Genomic DNA, 17,526 nt, shown 5'->3' with positions numbered 1-17,526 from the left:
CATTCTTCACTAATCTTGATCATTCACTCGATTCATTCTTCATTAGTCTTGATCATTCACTCTTTTTTTTTTTTTTCTTTCTCTTCTAGATTATTTTTTTTATTGGCCATTTATCGCTTAATTAAAAAGAAGAGATGATTACATAAAAGGGACGAAATGACAAATCTTGACTTATATAAATTTCTATATATTAAGCATTGTCTGCAAATACACAAAGGAGCATATTATACAAGAGAAAAACGTTCATCAATCAATCACAATTTTGTATTAGAATAAATCACACTTTAATTAAAAAATTATTTTAATGACAAAGTACTTTGGTAATTTTTTATTGAATGACAGTGTAAAATAATTTTATACTGTCAGTGCATATAAATTAAACTCTTATACTAATACTATCAGCGGTGCTATATTGAAATAATATTTTACACAAATACCGACACATACTATTCATTGTATTTATACAATGAACAATATTATTTCAATTTTTTAAAACAAATATTATTTATAATAAAATATTTTATTTTCAAAATATATAAGAAATAATTAACCACAAAAACTATATTACTAATCAATTATTTTGTTTATAGTTCATTGACTATTTCATTTAAACACTTCAAACATTAAATTATTAATTATATACCAATCTTTATTCAACTAATCAATTTTATTTTACTATTTAATTTTTTTTTATATTTGAACACTCATTAACCAAATTTTGAATTTTATTAACAAACTTTTCACCATTATTAATCATCTTTCATTTATCATATAAAATTACATTTTAATATGATCATTCAATATTTAAATTATAAATTATATTAACCAATTTTTTATCTTTTATTAATCAACTTTATTTCATCACTTACAAATTACAACTACTTTTTAATGTCATAACTTGTAATTACCAAATCATGAATATTAACTAAAATTTTACAAACTATTAACTAAAATTATTTTTAAAAAATTACTATTGAGCATATTGTCGAAACAAGGTCATTAAAAACATTAATTTGACATCTCATATTAACATTCACTGTTTTGAAGAGTTTTAAAGTCATTATCCGGCCGCCTAATACGCCTAAAATTGTTGAAGTTATTTGAAAACTTCTCTTGTAGAGATGGATTAAAGTTAATTGTGACGGAGCTTCTTTAAACAATTTGGAGATTTCGGCTTGTGGAGATATTTTTAGATACCATGGAGGATGTTTTCTCGGTGCTTTTTCTCAATTTTTTGGGCTTCCAAATTTCCCATCGCTGAATTCTCGGAAACTATGTTAGTTATTGAGTTCGCCTATGAGAAGGGTTGGACTAATTTCTGGCTCAAATCTAATTATTTTGCGGTTGTTCAGGCTTTCAAACCTCCCTATAAAATTTATCATATTTTTATATAAGGGAATACTTGTGCAGACTCTCTAACTAACTTAGGTCTCACTATTGATGATTTTATTCATTTTGATTCGGTTCCCTTATATTTGAGAGCTGATTTTGTAAAAAATAAGTTAAGTTTTCGACTCATTAAGAGGGTTTTGACCTAGTCCGCCTTGTATTAATTCTTTTTTTTTCTTTCTATATATTGATATCTTAATAAAAAAAAGGGTTGGAAATGTGAGAATCTATGCGAAGATAACACCATTTTATAACACTAGACCGTATTTTGATACACAAAATATACTAATTTTATTTTTTAATAATTTATTTTTACATTGATCTTTGTGCCAAGTTATTTTGCTTTGTATACGGTGTAACCTATGATGTATGATGTATGTACAATATGGTGTAAAACTAGGAAAGCTCTATATATCACTTGTTCACTTCTTATTCACACGAGAAACAAAAATCCCTCCGTCTCAACTAACTCTCACCTAACCATATCCATGGCCACGCCAACCACAGAACAAAACATCTCACGTGGTTTTCACATGCACGACACCGTCACGGACGAAGACGAAGATGTAATTGAGGAAAATCATGGAGAAGATGAAGAAGAAGAAGAAGAGCAGCAAGCAGTGAATTATGCAGGTATTAGTCGAGTTGTAGACCCAAGAGAAAAATGGGTGCAAGAATGGAACAGAGTGTTCTTGCTAGTATGCGGAGCAGGGTTGTTTGTGGACCCACTGTTCTTCTACGCCCTTTCCATCAGCGACTCATTTATGTGCCTCTTCATCGACGGCTGGTTCGCCATCACTGTAACGGTGCTCCGTTGCATGACTGACGCCTTGCACCTTTGGCATATCTTCCTCCGCTTTAAAATGGCAAAACGCAGCTCATTCGTTTTCTCCGGTGATACTGCCGGAGCTGATGCCCGCTGCTCGGTCGCTCTTGCTTATCTTAAGTCCCGCCGCGGCTTCTTCTTTGATCTCTTCGTTATTCTTCCTATACCTCAGGTCAGAATTTTATTTCTTCACTTTTTTGTTTATTAAATTGTTTTTTTGTGAGTGCTTTAAGGTTTATAGAATTAATATAAGAGACTATGTCTAAAACGTGATGAATAGTTGTTGGAATCTGGTTGAGAGATGTCTTCCTTCATAAATTTTTACAGATTTCTAAGAAAAATATATTAATTAAAAATGATTGAAATAGTTTATTTTTGTTGAAATTGAAAAAAATAGTTTAATATAAGGTGAATTCTTATCTACCCAACTCAAAAAGTTGGGTAAAGTTACCTACTTTGTAAAATGTTTTGAAAACAATAAATATTTGTATTATTTTAATAAATAATTAAATGTGTTAAATGAGATGGAATCATGTGATTGGTTGAAGGTACACTACTCAACTTTTTGTGATGGGTAGAGAAGTTGTCCCCTTAATATAATTGGTTTTACGACATTCCGTTGTAACTACGTTATCCAACTCAATTATGAAGTTTGGCAGGTTATATATACGGCTCCTCTCAGGGATAGATTTTTGTTTTTTATTTTGGTTGATGAAAGAGGAAAAGAAAACAAAAAAACAAAATAGATTAGAGAGGATATGTGTTGTATGTCGTTGCTTGCATGCGGACATTATCATTGATGATGGTTGTCGGGACATACGGCATCTCCATGTGCTATTCGTATAGTATGACGATTTAAACATGGATTTTACACTAGCTATGTGGCGGGTTTGAAGTCATGTAAATAAGCTGCTTTAACTGGACATACTAGCGCAAATTTAATTACTCACAAAACTGCTCTGAAATAAAGTACAAATTACATGGTAAATAAAAATATGCTTTATGTGGTTCACAATACTATTTATAGGATGTTTTATTAAAATAACTTTTAAAATATTTTTTGAATTTATTTATATAAATTTTTCAAAATAAATTATAATAATAAATTCTTAAAACATGTATAAAAATATTTATTTTACTTTTTACTATAAAAATAAGTAATATAAATTTATTCATCTGTACTTTATATATAAGTGATTAATGTCTAGCATTTTAGAATATTTTTATCTAGAACTATTATATTCTGGTATATATCTATTAGTGTTATCTTTTTTAAGTTTTGAGATTCTCTTTCTATTATATGGGTTGGAGTAACACTTATTCTCCTTTCAATAAATTTTATTAAAAAGAAAACAAAACAAGATAGTCAAAAAGGTCTGAAAAATAAAAAAGCCATAAAAAAATTAACTCTTGAAAAAAAAATTTAGACAAAAAAATCTAAGATTATGTTTGAATTGATAGAATATAATGGAGTAGAGCGGAATGGAGAGAAGTGGATGAAATATAGATCTCACTCTATTATTTGATTATTTTATTTAAATAATGTTTCATTCCATTACATACATTTCAAATTGGATGGAACAAAAAATAGAGAATTAGAAGGAGTGAGATGGAATGGATTATTCCATCAATTATTTACGAATCCAAACAATAAAATCTCATTAATTACCATTCAATCTCATCTCATACCACCAATTCTAACATAGTCTAACTCTTTAACGGCACATACTAAAGCTCAAGTCACTAGAATCACCATTAACAGAAGAAAAAAATTTTTTTTAAGAGAATTACCATAACCACGAAGTACCATAACCACTTTCCAACCATGGGACAAGGTTATAGGCTTTTAAACTACTATTGGTTAAGACAAATGATAGAGATCTTAAATGATAAGGAAAAAAGTGTGAATTCATCACTAACATAGAAATATACTATTTCCAAACTAAAAAAAGAAAATCCATCTATATTTTTCATATTTATTCATGAAAAAAACAAACAGTCTCATTAAGACATATAAGTTGGTATTTGTGTAAGGATATCAAGCAAAGAAGCACCAGTTTGAATCCACAATATATTGCTGATAACTTATCACTACAATCAAAGTCTTTACCTTCATTTAATTATGAAGAAAATCCATCTGTATACTTGTCACGTAATTAGTAGTAGCTAAGACGTTGATGCTTTAGGGATCAGATTTAAATTTAAAATTCCATGCTTTTCCATTATCAAGGTGTTTGAGTCTAACTAATAAATTATAGAATAAAATAATTATTATTAAGAAGATCATTTCACACTATACTTATAAAATTTAAAATCTATATATAAAATTTTCAAAAACGTTATATCTCTATTATTATTATTTAATTTTTTTATTAAAGAGAGGGCTAAAAGTCTGGAGAAAGAAAACTACGGACAGATAACTCTAAGAATACTAACGTTGTTCTCACCAGCTCTACAAATATACTCAAAATAAACAGGACAATCTGCAAAAATACTATACTCTTGCTTCAAGGAAAAACTATGATTTGTCAGTGCGTCCGCTAGTTGATTAGCTTCCCTGTGAAATCTATGATTTCTAACTCCCAGTCTAAATTCCACATGCTAGTTATCTTGGACAATAGATTATTCCCTCCTCGATGGATATTCCTCCTCTCTTTGACACCTTGCACCACTACCAATGAATTCATCCTTAACTCTATCTTACGAAAGTTCATATTCCTAGCAATCTGCAACCCTTCATAGAGACCCCATATTTCAGCAAGATATAGATTGACATCACCCAATAAATTTCAAAAAAACACTAATCCATTCACCAACATCCCCTCGAATCATACCTCCACAACTAATAATACCATTTTTACAAGTTCCATCCATATTAATGCAAATCCACCCACTTCTTAGAGGAACAAAGTGAATTTGCATAGTCATTTCTTTCCCCATATAACACTCTCTCATGATTCCATTCGATACTGCGTAACACCCAATCACCCCCTCACTCTCTCCACCTGATTATGCGGCCTAACGAAACCTTCATTATACTTCTCTTTATTCCTCCACATCCATAACATATGGCAATAATTTGCTCAAAACCTATCCCAATTTTCCGCAAACCAAGGTTCCGCTTATTGCCTATATTCATGTTGATCCATGACGACAAATTATACATGAAAAAGCTATACCTTCTGATATTTGGAACAATACTGCTCCAAAACAGATACGCCAACTTACGATCTTGCAGCACGTGAAGAATCGTTTCTAGGAAGCCATTAAAGTAACCATAATTTCTCATGCCAAGCCCCATACGGTGCTTCCAAACATTGGTTAGCAATTAATTATGCTTAACTTGCCAAATAAACACCTGAACCCGCTCTGGGACTTTTAACTGCCACATCTGTTTCCAAGCATTGTCCCCCTCCCGATTCTGAAACTTGCATATCGCATAATACATTTTCGCAACATAAAATTGATTCAGATCCATATCCCAACCCACCCTCTCATCAGTACCGTAATTATCCTGAGGAGGCAGAATAATACCAATTTTTCCTAAGAGATTTGCAAGAATCCAATGAAGAATATTTCAATTCCATTGCCTGTCGATAACAACATCTGCCAGCTTTGCTTGTTTGCAATTATCTAGTATATCCAAGTTTAACTTAACCAATCTAATACCTTCTGCTATCCACATATCATTGCATAACTCAATCCTCCTCCCATCTCTAACTAGCCATTCCCCATAATCTTCCATCAAAGGTCACAACTTGACTATACTCCTCCATAAATGAGAATCAGTAGGCCGCACTACCGCAATATCATCGCCCTTATTTCGCTGATATTTTCCATAAAGAACTTGACACCACAAGTCTTGTTAATCAATATGCAGTCCACAAACAAGCTTTATAATGCATGTCTTATTAATGACATGCAACCGCCAAAGCCCCAACCCACCAAGGATTCTAGGTTGAGTGATCGTCTCCCAACCAACCGCATGATGCTTTTGTCCAAGTCACTTGCTCAGTCTGAATCACGATAATCTCACAATGATTTTGGATGAAGTTGATTAGTAGGTGATAACAACATCCCATGTGTGATAGTCCCATTGAGATATTATAGGACCTACTTAACCATACTCCAATCTACTCAAGTGGCAAGGACGTGAATTGACATGCTTTGTTTACACAAAAGGCAATGTCTGATCGCGTGAGAGTCACATATTGTAGTCTGCCTAAGATGGACACGTACATAGCTGGATCTGATAACACATTTGAGCCATATTTGCTCAACTTGCAATGACTAAACATGGGAGTTGTGACTCAATTTGCATATGAAATATTGACTTTACTAAAGAGATCCTTGATATATTTGAATTATGCGAGTAATTCAAATCCACTTGACTGATACATGAACTTTAATCCATAGAAAAATATTTTGGTACACCAAACTTCTCTAGAGCATATTTATCATATAACTTTGTGATGTGATTATAAATCGATGCAGATGTTCTATCAGTAATGAAAATATCTTCAATATAAACTAGTGCATATAATATAATGTAACTCCATGATGTTTGTAAACAAAAAGAAAATAACCATATTTGCCAAACATAAATCCAAATTGAAGTAAGGCTTAGTGCAACTTTTCAAGCCATAGAGTGAGTATCTTTAAATATTTTTAATATTTAAAGGTTAAAGAAATCCGTAATATCTAATTAAAATCTTTAAAAATATGAAAATTTTAACACCGGTTATTATAACTTGTATCTAATAAAAATTTGTGGAGAGTTCTTTGCCTTCATTATTAGAATATAGGTGTCGTAATCATCTTGCAATAATGAAGAATAACTTGTATCTAATAAAATTATAAGTAACAAACCATGTGGTCCCCGAGAAGATCAGTACAAAACTACATTTTCATATTTAGAACAATTCATTCGTGGTACGTATATGTCATGATTTTTGTCCATTATTCATTATTTCATTTTGTTTGAATCGACTAATCCGGAGTAATTTATTTGACATAGATTTTGTGATATTGTTTAAAATAATTTATGATATTTTTATAAGTTTTTTGAACTCATTTTTATAAAATTTTAAAAATATTTTATGAAAGCAACTAATAAAATATATAAATATAATTTAAATAATTTTATTTTTTACTATAAATGTAAATTTTACTAATTTGTTTGTAAATATTAATGACTTTAAATATAAAGTAATGTAGCGTAAAATAATTTTATGTATACAATCAATCAAAATTCTTAAATTATCCTATTTTAATATATAAAAAATAAAAATATAATTTATTATAATATATTTCTCTTATTGGTTGAGAGAAATACACCATTATTGCATTTCCTTTTTCCTCAATATTTATTTTTGATAACCCTTATGTTATTGGTTGTAATTCAAATGTTTATTTAAAAAAAATCCTATACAAACAACTAAATCCCTTATGTTATGGTTGTAATTCAAATGTTTATTTTAAAAAAAAAATCCTATACAAACAACTATGATTAAAAAGAAAATTATGTGTGGTTTAAATCTTACGCAACAATTTGACTTTGATTTTATAAGTGCGGATGGATATCTATTCTAATAAATCAATTGACTAAAATAGATATGAAAATATGTCAAGTCTTTCGGAGAGCATATTTTGTTAAAGATGGACATCAACCTATTCCACAAAAAATGTTTTATTCATCGAAAAAAATGTTGAATAGATTTTATCATTAAATTATAATACATTGAAAAAATCTAAAACTTAATTTATTTAATGACTATATATATATATATATATATATATATATATATATATATATATATATATATATATATATATATATATATATATATATATATATATATATATATAAAGGTATCATATAAATTTATTTAATTTATTAAAATGATAAAATATTAATTATCTCACTTAAAAAAATTAAATAAACATTTTATTTTAATTTTTTAAAAGAATTATGTGTAAATTTCTCTTAAACATAAAATATAATATTAAAAAATTATTTTAAAAAAACTAAAACAAAAGACTCACAATTGAGAGTTATTTTTAAAATTAATAATAATGACTAATAATTGGAAGACTTTTTTTGCTATGAATATTCTTGACAATCAAATGCAAACTTACATGAGAGATAAATGATGTATAAGTTGCTTATACATACATAAAAGAATTTATGGCAATAAAAGAAATCGTTATCTTTGGAGATTATGAACAATTGTAGAATTATTTGTAGTTTAATCTAGTGTTTTATTATATTATCTTTTGAGATTATGAACCATTGTAGAATTATTTGTTGTTAAAAAATAGCGTTATATTTGTTGTAATTTAAGTATATTTTAAACAAAATAGTGAAAGTAAGTAAACGCTAATAAATGCATGAGATATAGTTTTATATTGAAAGATTTACTCACATTGAAAGCTTTTATAAAGAGTTAATATTATTAACTCAACAAAAGGACAAAAGAGGATAAAGTGTCACATGGACAATTGTGGTAGTCCCAAGGATTATGCCACTTATCTCATTGATACAACACCTCGCCGATGTCGCCACAGACGACATTGACTCCATGTCCGAGGGCGTGGATGTAAGGCTCTAGTGGCGGCTTGTAGGGGCACTTGAGCACGACATATCGGAGCAATTGGGCTATTCGCGACGTTAATAAGTCAACACCACTCCGGCGGCTGGCCTTCAGCTGGGCTGTTTTGGTCGTTGCTTATGTTTTGAATTTTGAATTCGAAAGTTGACAACACTTCATGAAGTGTTGCAAAATGAAAACTTGCAACTCTTGGTAAATATTGTAATAGGCCAAGCATTGTAATTTTTGGAAAAAGAAATTGTTTCATCAAGGGTCGCTCTACCTTGTGAAATAATACTAAAATGGCCTATAAAAACCTCATTTTGGATTCAGAAATTCACAACAACGAAAAGTAGCATATCCTCTAATTTAATTCCAGACACTCTTCGCTACATTCGAGTTTTCATCTGTCTTGTGCAAACTCGAGAAGGCTGAATTATTATGGGTGTTCCTGCATCAAAACTCTAAGACATTCGAGAGTGCTTGCAATACTATAAGGAAAGTGTTTCGTTCACGATTCAAGCCTGGATCTGTTTAATTTCGAAGTGTTATCTAACAGTCTTATAGTATCCCAAATCATGGTCATCAACGCTTCTGTTTCAAACATCAAACTGATGAACTAGGACATTGTTAAGTTGGATCGTTTTGATGGAACAAACTACACCCGTTGGCAAGAAAAAATTACTTTTCTCTTGATTCCCCTGAAAATTCAATACGTCTTAGATCCTGATTTGGAAGAAATTCCAGAACCAACTGAAAATGACACTGATGAAATAAAAAAGGAACAAAAGAAACGAAAGGAAGATGAATTGCTTTGTCGTGGACATATTCTAAACACATTATTTGATCGTCTCTATGATCTATACACAAATACTGCATCTGCAAAGGAAATCTGGAAAGCTCTTGAATTCAAATTCAAGGCCGAAGAAGAAGGTACGAAAAAGTTCTTAATATCTAAATACTTTGATTTTAAAATGTTGGATTCCAAGCCGATTCTTGCACAAGTACACAAGTTACAGGTTCTCGTAAATAAAATAAAAGCCGTGAAAATCAACATTCCTAAAGCTTTCCAAATCGGTGAAATTATAGCAAAGTTTCCACCTTCGTGGAAAGGATACAGAAAGAAATTGTTGCATAGTTCTGAGGATTTCTCATTGGAGAAACTTTAGAAACTCCTTCGAATCGAGGAAGAGACGAAAGATCGAGAAAAAAATTGAGTCCGCTAGATTTGCTAAGGCAAATGCTGTCGCTAAAAAGGAAAGAAAAAACATGATGGCATGAAGAACCATCTCGGCCCTAAGAAAGAACATAACAAGTTCAAAAACTCTGGAAGACCAAAAGGTACAAAAAATGAAAGCTATGTATATGGAAAACCCGGACACTATGCTCGAGATTGCAGGCACAATAAGCCCAAAAATAAGGTTAATGTGGTTCATGTTGATGACGACATAATCGCTATGGTAAGCGAAATTATGGCAATCAAAGGCAAAGTCCAAGGATGGTGGTTTGACACATGTGCAACCGTGCATGTATCTTATGACAAAGTAGCATTTAAAACCTAATTCAAAGTCAATGATGGACAAGAAGTGCAGATGAGAAATAAAGTACGATCTATAGTTGTTGGAACGGGTTCCGTCGAACTCAACTTCACTTCCAAAAAGAAAGTCACTCTTGTTAATGTACTTCATGTACTCGACATGAATAAAAACCTTGTTAGTGGGAACTAGTTGGGAAAACCAGGTATTAAATCTGTATATGAATTGGGAAAACTAATATTGACCTGCAATGGTGTATTTGTAGGAAAAGGATATTCAGCTGAAGGAATGATCAAACTTTGTACTACCGACAATATTATTAATGAAATTTCTAATTCTACTTATATGCTTGAATTTATATCCTTATGGAACTCTAGATTAGCGCATATTGGTATTAGTACTATGAATAGAATAATTATATTCGGATTAATCTCATGTAACATTCATGATTTCAAAAAATGTGAAATATATGTTAAATAAAAAATGATCAAGAAACCTTTCAAAAGTGTTGAAAGAAAAACAAATGTGCTTGATCTTGTGCACTCTCATTTGTGTGAGTTTAATGGTATGCTGACCCGTGGGGAAAACCACTATTTTATAATGTTTATCGATGATTATTCTAGGTTCACACATGTATATCTTTTAAAGCATAAAGATGATGCTTTTAATGCCTTTAAGGCCTATAAAGAGAAAGTAGAAAATCAATTAAGTAAAAGTATGCAAGTACTTAGAAGAGATAGAGGCGGTGAGTACTTTTCTGCAGAATTTGAAGCATATTGTGAAGAATGTGACATTATACATGAATGTTTTGCACCTCGTACACCACAAAAAAATGGCCTAGCCGAAAGAAAGAATAGAACATATCAAGAAATGATAAATTATATGTTAATGCATTCTGAATTGTCATTTACTTTGTGGGGTGAAGCATTATTATCCGCATGTCACATAATGAACATGATTCCTTTGAAAACAACTGATATTTCTCCATATGAGAAATGGAAAGGAAGATCACCAAATATTGGTTATTTTAGAGTGTAGGGGTGTGTAGCATATTACAAGACTATGGATCCTAAAAGAACTAAATTAGGTCCTCGAGAGATCAGATGTGCCTTCATAGGATATGCATCCAACAGCAAAGCATCTAGATTTTTTAACCTAGAGTCTAATGTAATTTTTGAATCCCAAGATGTGGAATTCTTCGAAAGTCTTATCACAAAGGATAAGGAACCTGAGAATCCCACGATTGAAGAATCTCATAATAAAGATTCTATGCAGATTATTGAAAAACAACCCGAACCTAGGAGAAAGAAAAAGGGCACGAAAAGCTAAGGATCTAGGACCAAATGAAATTGATTCTTAACTTATTTTCGTTTATCTAGTTGAAGGAAATAGTAAGAATGATGTTTATAAGATTTCTATTATTCTTCAAGTGGAAGATTATCCTAAAACCTATAATTAAGCAGTAGCTTCAAGGGATGCTTCTTCTTGGAAGGATGTTATTCAAGACGAAATGGGTTCAATTATATCAAACCACACTTGGGAACTAGTGGATCTTCCCAAGGGATCAAGACCCATTGGATGCAAATGGGTATTTAGAAAAAAGTATCACAGTAATGGTACATTAAACACCTACAAGGCTAGATTGGTAGCAAAATGGTTTAGACAAAAGGAAGGTGTGGATTACTTTGACACATATGAACCAGTAGCAAAAACTGCAACCATTAGAATATTGCTTGCATTAGCTTCCTTGAATAACCTTATTGTTCATCAAATGGATGTTAAAACAACATTCCTAAATGGAGATCTCGATGAGGAAATCTACATGGAGCAACCAGAAGGCTACGTGCTTCCTAGAAAAGAAAAACTAGAAACAATATAACCCATACTAAGATTCATAAAAGTACCTTTCATTGAAAATATTCATGGAAAATGAAGACAAAGATATGAGGTACTTGTTTCGTCTTTCAAGGATTCGTGTAACCTTTTCTCTATTCATACTAGTTTGAGATACTATGTTTGAGTTTCGAGAGTTGGGGTTAAGGCGAGAGAAGTTAGGATTTTATATGAGTGTGGTCTATTCTAAAATGATATGAGTTACCTTTTATAGGTAATATATTTCACCACGATTGATAAAAAGAACCATAGTGAATTGTCACCATGGTTAAAATTAAAATTTTGAGATTCAAACTAGTTTGGGAACATTCCCTTTTTTGTAACGAAAAAATGAAAAAAAATACTAGTTTTGAGATTCAAAACATGTAACCATTTATCTATCACAACGGTTGGGAGTATAGACTGTGGTGCAAAGTATTTTAATAAATAAAGGCGCCTAAATAAAAATTATTATTTCGGTTGATTATATGACTGAAGTAATAAGATGTTAGGAAATATATATTCAGCTTGAGACCATTTCTTGTTCGGTGAATGATAGTTTCAAATTTTAATTAAAGTTTTGAAAATAATCTAATATTAATAATAAGATCTAAAATTTTATTTTTAGCTTTGAGTAATAATAATAATTTGTTCTTGTTGTTGTTCAGATTGTGCTTTGGGTGGCAATCCCTTCTCTGTTAGAGCAAGGTTCAGTCACGTTGGTGATGACAGTATTATTAATTGTATTTTTGTTCCAATACCTTCCCAAAATTTATCACTCAGTATGCCATTTGAGACGCACACAAAACCTGTCTGGCTACATTTTTGGAACTGTTTGGTGGGGTATTGCTCTTAACATGATCGCCTATTTTGTAGCTTCCCATGTAAGCTTCATACCATCAAAATCTGAGAAGATATTGTCATGTAATACATACCTTTTTTTTAATAAAGTTAAATTAATAGGCTGCAGGGGCATGTTGGTACTTGTTGGGGATCCAAAGAGCAACGAAATGTCTAAAAGAGCAATGTGTGAAAACAAATGGTTGTGGCATAAAAATATTGTCTTGTCATAAGCCAATATATTATGGAAGTACAAGATTGTTGAATAAAGATATTGGAAGAATGTGGTGGGCAGAGAACAGGGAAGCAAGGTCTACATGCATAAATGGTCCAGATAACTTCAACTATGGAGCTTATAAATGGACTGTTCAACTTGTCATTAATGATAACAGGCTTGAAAAGATACTTTTTCCTATCTTTTGGGGACTAATGACTCTCAGGTACATTATCTCTAACATGCTTTTAACTTTTTATAATTCCTTCCTCCTCTATCATATTCATAATATATAACTTGTCTATTTTTAATGTGATAAGCACGTTCGGGAACCTAGAAAGCACAACGGACTGGCTAGAAGTAGTTTTCAATATCATAGTCTTGACTAGTGGGCTTCTTCTTGTGACTATGTTAATAGGAAACATCAAGGTAAATCAATCACCTAGATCGTTTTTTAACCTTGACTTGATATATATATATATATATATATAATGAGAGTTTCAATTATGATGCAGGTGTTTTTACATGCAACAACATCAAAGAAACAAGTGATGCAATTGAAGATGAGAAATGTTGAATGGTGGATGAGGAAAAAACATTTGCCGCAGGGGTTTCGACAACGTGTGCGTAACTATGAAAGACAACGTTGGGCTGCTATGCGTGGGGTTGATGAATGTGAAATGACCAAAAATCTTCCCGAAGGTTTAAGAAGAGACATTAAATATCATCTTTGTTTGGATTTGGTCAGACAGGTAAAATTGTATTAGATGAGGGAATTAATCCAAATATGGGAGAAAGCTTCTTAAGTCGCTCACATATTGGTTTTCAGGTGCCGTTGTTTCAACATATGGACGAGCTGGTTCTAGAGAATATATGTGACCGAGTCAAATCGCTCATATTCACCAAGGGAGAAACAGTAAGCTATATGTATTCTTCAAAAATTATTATTAATTAATAGATAAATTAGCAAGAAATAATATATGAATTGAATTGCAGATAGCAAGAGAAGGAGACCCAGTTCAAAGAATGCTATTTGTGGTGAGGGGTCACCTTCAAAGTAGCCAAGTATTAAGAGACGGGTTAAAAAGTTGTTGCATGTTAGGGCCAGGAAATTTCAGTGGTGATGAGCTTCTTTCATGGTGTTTGAGAAGACCCTTCATAGAGCGGCTTCCTCTGTCAACATCAACTCTTGTCACACTTGAAACAACAGAGGCTTTCGGTCTTGAAGCAGAAGATGTCAAGTATGTCACACAACATTTCAGATACACGTTTGTGAAGGAAAAGGTCAAGAGAAGTGCTAGGTATTATTCACCAGGGTGGAGAACTTGGGGTGCTGTGGCCATTCAGTTGGCATGGAGAAGGTACAGACATAGGTTGACATTGAACTCATTGTCTTTTATAAGACCCAGAAGACCCTTGTCAAGATGCTCTTCCTTGGGAGAGGATAGGCTTCGACTCTACACAGCTTTGTTAACTTCACCAAAGCCTAATCAGGATGATTTTGATTTTTGAAAACAACTTGTCAATGTCTTGCCATGTTTTTCTCTTGTCATTTATTATTTTGACAACATTTATCAACATGTCTACGAATTTGTCAAATATATATCAGGCCATGTTTTGTGTGCTTATTGTATTTTCTTAATAAAATTAGTTTTTTTATTATTAAGACTATCTACATTGGTTTACATATTCTATTTTTGATAGAATAGATGGCTAAAAGCCCGACAAAGACAAACTACAGAATAACATCTCTAGAACTACCAATTATGTGAAGATCTACACAGTATATATCCTCAAATTCTTGGACAATCCACAAACAGTTTGTAATTTTCTTTCAATGAGTAGCTAAAGTTGGCCATAGCATCTGCTAGGTGATTCGCTTCCCTATGAATATGCGTGATGTTCACCTCCCAATCTAACTCACATAAGTTGTCTTGGACAACAAATTGTTCCCATGGCGCTGGATACTTCGCTTTCCGCAAAAATCTTGCACCACAGCTGTTGAATCTACCCGAATCTCAACCTTATCAAACTTTAACTTCCTGGCCAGCTACAATCCTTTATATAACCCCAAAATTTCGCTATGCAAGGATTCCCTCGGCCAATAAATTTGAGAACCCCGAGATCCATTCACCCACATCCCCTCGAGCTACTCCACCATAGCCAATAATGCCATTCTAACATGCTCCATCTACATTTATGCATATCCATCCCCGCATCGGAAATTCAAAGTGAACGTTCAGTGTTACACTACGCCCCATGCACTTCTTCTTCATTATAGCTTCCGCCAATCCATAATACTCTATCATTTACTTCACGTGTTCCACTTGATTATGAGGTCTCACAAAGTCTTTGTCGTGGTTCTCTTTATCCCGCTGTAATACGGTGAACTGACTTTTTATCGATCGAAATGTCGCGGTAAGCAAGAGTCGCCACCGACTTTTATTTTATCCAAACAAATTCAGAAAGGCTAAAAGAAACAGAAAAAAAACCTTTTTTAAAGAAATCTAAGTTCGGGGGGTAATTTATGCAAAGGGAAGGTGTAAGGCACCCTTTGCATCCATGGTTTTCCATGGGCTCTTAATTGCTTTGCTCGCTCGTTTTCAGAAAATGTAGATGAAAGAGGAAAAAAAATGGACTTTAGCTCGTAAATGAGCGTAGCCAGCTTTTGAAGAATTTTGAGAAAGAATATAGAAAATAGAGCATGGCAAGGCAATTAGGGGCAATTACCTTAAACTCAGATGATAGGTCTCTTTTTAGCCTTTCAGAATGAAAGGGTCAATCCTTGCCATAAGAGGGCAGGAAGCCTTTCGTTTGGAGGTAGAAGGGTCATCGAAACATCCTTTGCCATAAGACTGTCCCATGCCATAGGAGGGCAGGTAGTCTAAGGTAAGGATCAGAATAAGCCTTATTCGTAGGCAGCCAGAAGATACCTCAGCCTTTTTCCGTAGGCAACTTCCGAGGGTCGAGGTCATATTTGTGTATCGAAGGCAGCATCATTTAGGGTCGTATGACCTTTACATATCGAGGCAGCATGGCTGAGGTATCCTCGTATTCGAGGGACATGGCTTATTCTGCAAAACAAACATAAAGGCAACAGGCAACAGGCAACAAGGCAACAGAGGGGTTACCCAAAAGTGTGCGTGTGTGCATCAATCACGTGATCATATTCGAATATATTATCTTGTAAATTTAGTGGTTCTATGTTCAATTCAAAAGTTGCACTCCCTAGGATTACTAACCACGCATTTAAATAATATAACCAAAACAGATATGGGGAGGGAAATGGTAACCAGCGGATCCCTTAATAGGGTTTGACATAAGTAATAATTAAAAACAGAAGAATAAAAGGTTAGAGTTTAGGGTTACCAAAACTCGTAGCCTTGGCGGTCAACAAACCCTGAAAATTGAAAAGGAAAGAATAAACAGAAGAGAGTGAGTGTATTATTTGTTCAGAGGCAACTAGGGTTAACCTAAAAAATAAACATAACATTTACCCACAGAAAAAGGGTAAAAGAAACTTAGCTTCGATTGATGAAGGTTAATGGGCAAAGGTTTGCCTTGAATATGAAGCATTGACTCTGATCATTGAGAATTGATAGAAAATAATAGGAAGCAGTGAGTGTATGGCTAATTCAATGACAATTAAATTTAATCCTAATTGGATAAAAAAACATAATAAAATAGAATGATTATTTAAAATAAATACGAAATAGGACTTAGCTTTTGATTTGATCTGTTATGGTTTGTAGTCGGAAGTAGCCTCGAGGTCAACCCTAAAAAATAGGCAAAAATAAATAAAGGACGTGAGTGCAAAAGAGTCCATTGACTTTCGAGGCTTTTACCCTAATTATAATTTTATAATGCGAATGAAATTTAAATAATAAAATAAAAGTCGAGACTTAGCTTCGGAAGAGGCGTGGCGCGTAGTCGGGAGGACTTTGACTGATTAACCCTGAAAAACTGCACAAGGAAAGATTTTAGTGTATGAATGAACTAAAGACAAACCTCACAAACCTTCACCAAGGCACAAGTTAACCATGATTAATAGAATAAATAAAATCGAATTAATTAATTATTGGTTTTTAACCTAATTAATTAAATCGGAAAAAATAGGGTTTCGATTATATTCTCTAACCCTAATATGTATTTTTCATCAATCAATAGGATAATTAAACAATTAAATGATTAAACTAATTTAAACATTTAATCATAAAAATAGTATTAATAATCAAATTAAATTAATTAATAAATTATGAA

General features: G+C 32.3%; 1 protein-coding gene across 1 annotated transcript; it reads left to right on the top strand.

The window, feature by feature from the left end:
* The first annotated feature begins 1,782 nt into the window (after window positions 1-1,782).
* Window positions 1,783-14,937, top strand: LOC131631664 (cyclic nucleotide-gated ion channel 4-like). The gene is made up of 7 exons (XM_058902434.1): window positions 1,783-2,387; window positions 12,881-13,096; window positions 13,176-13,492; window positions 13,587-13,695; window positions 13,782-14,018; window positions 14,096-14,182; window positions 14,263-14,937. Exons 1-7 carry the CDS (start codon window positions 1,878-1,880, stop codon window positions 14,776-14,778), a joined length of 1,992 nt encoding a protein of 663 aa, XP_058758417.1. The 5' UTR covers window positions 1,783-1,877; the 3' UTR covers window positions 14,779-14,937.
* The last annotated feature ends 2,589 nt before the right edge of the window (window positions 14,938-17,526 follow it).

The sequence above is a fragment of the Vicia villosa genome, unplaced genomic scaffold (assembly GCF_029867415.1).
Source record: "Vicia villosa cultivar HV-30 ecotype Madison, WI unplaced genomic scaffold, Vvil1.0 ctg.000854F_1_1, whole genome shotgun sequence".
Taxonomy (NCBI): domain Eukaryota; kingdom Viridiplantae; phylum Streptophyta; class Magnoliopsida; order Fabales; family Fabaceae; genus Vicia; species Vicia villosa.
This window is presented reverse-complemented; position numbering and strand designations above follow the sequence as displayed.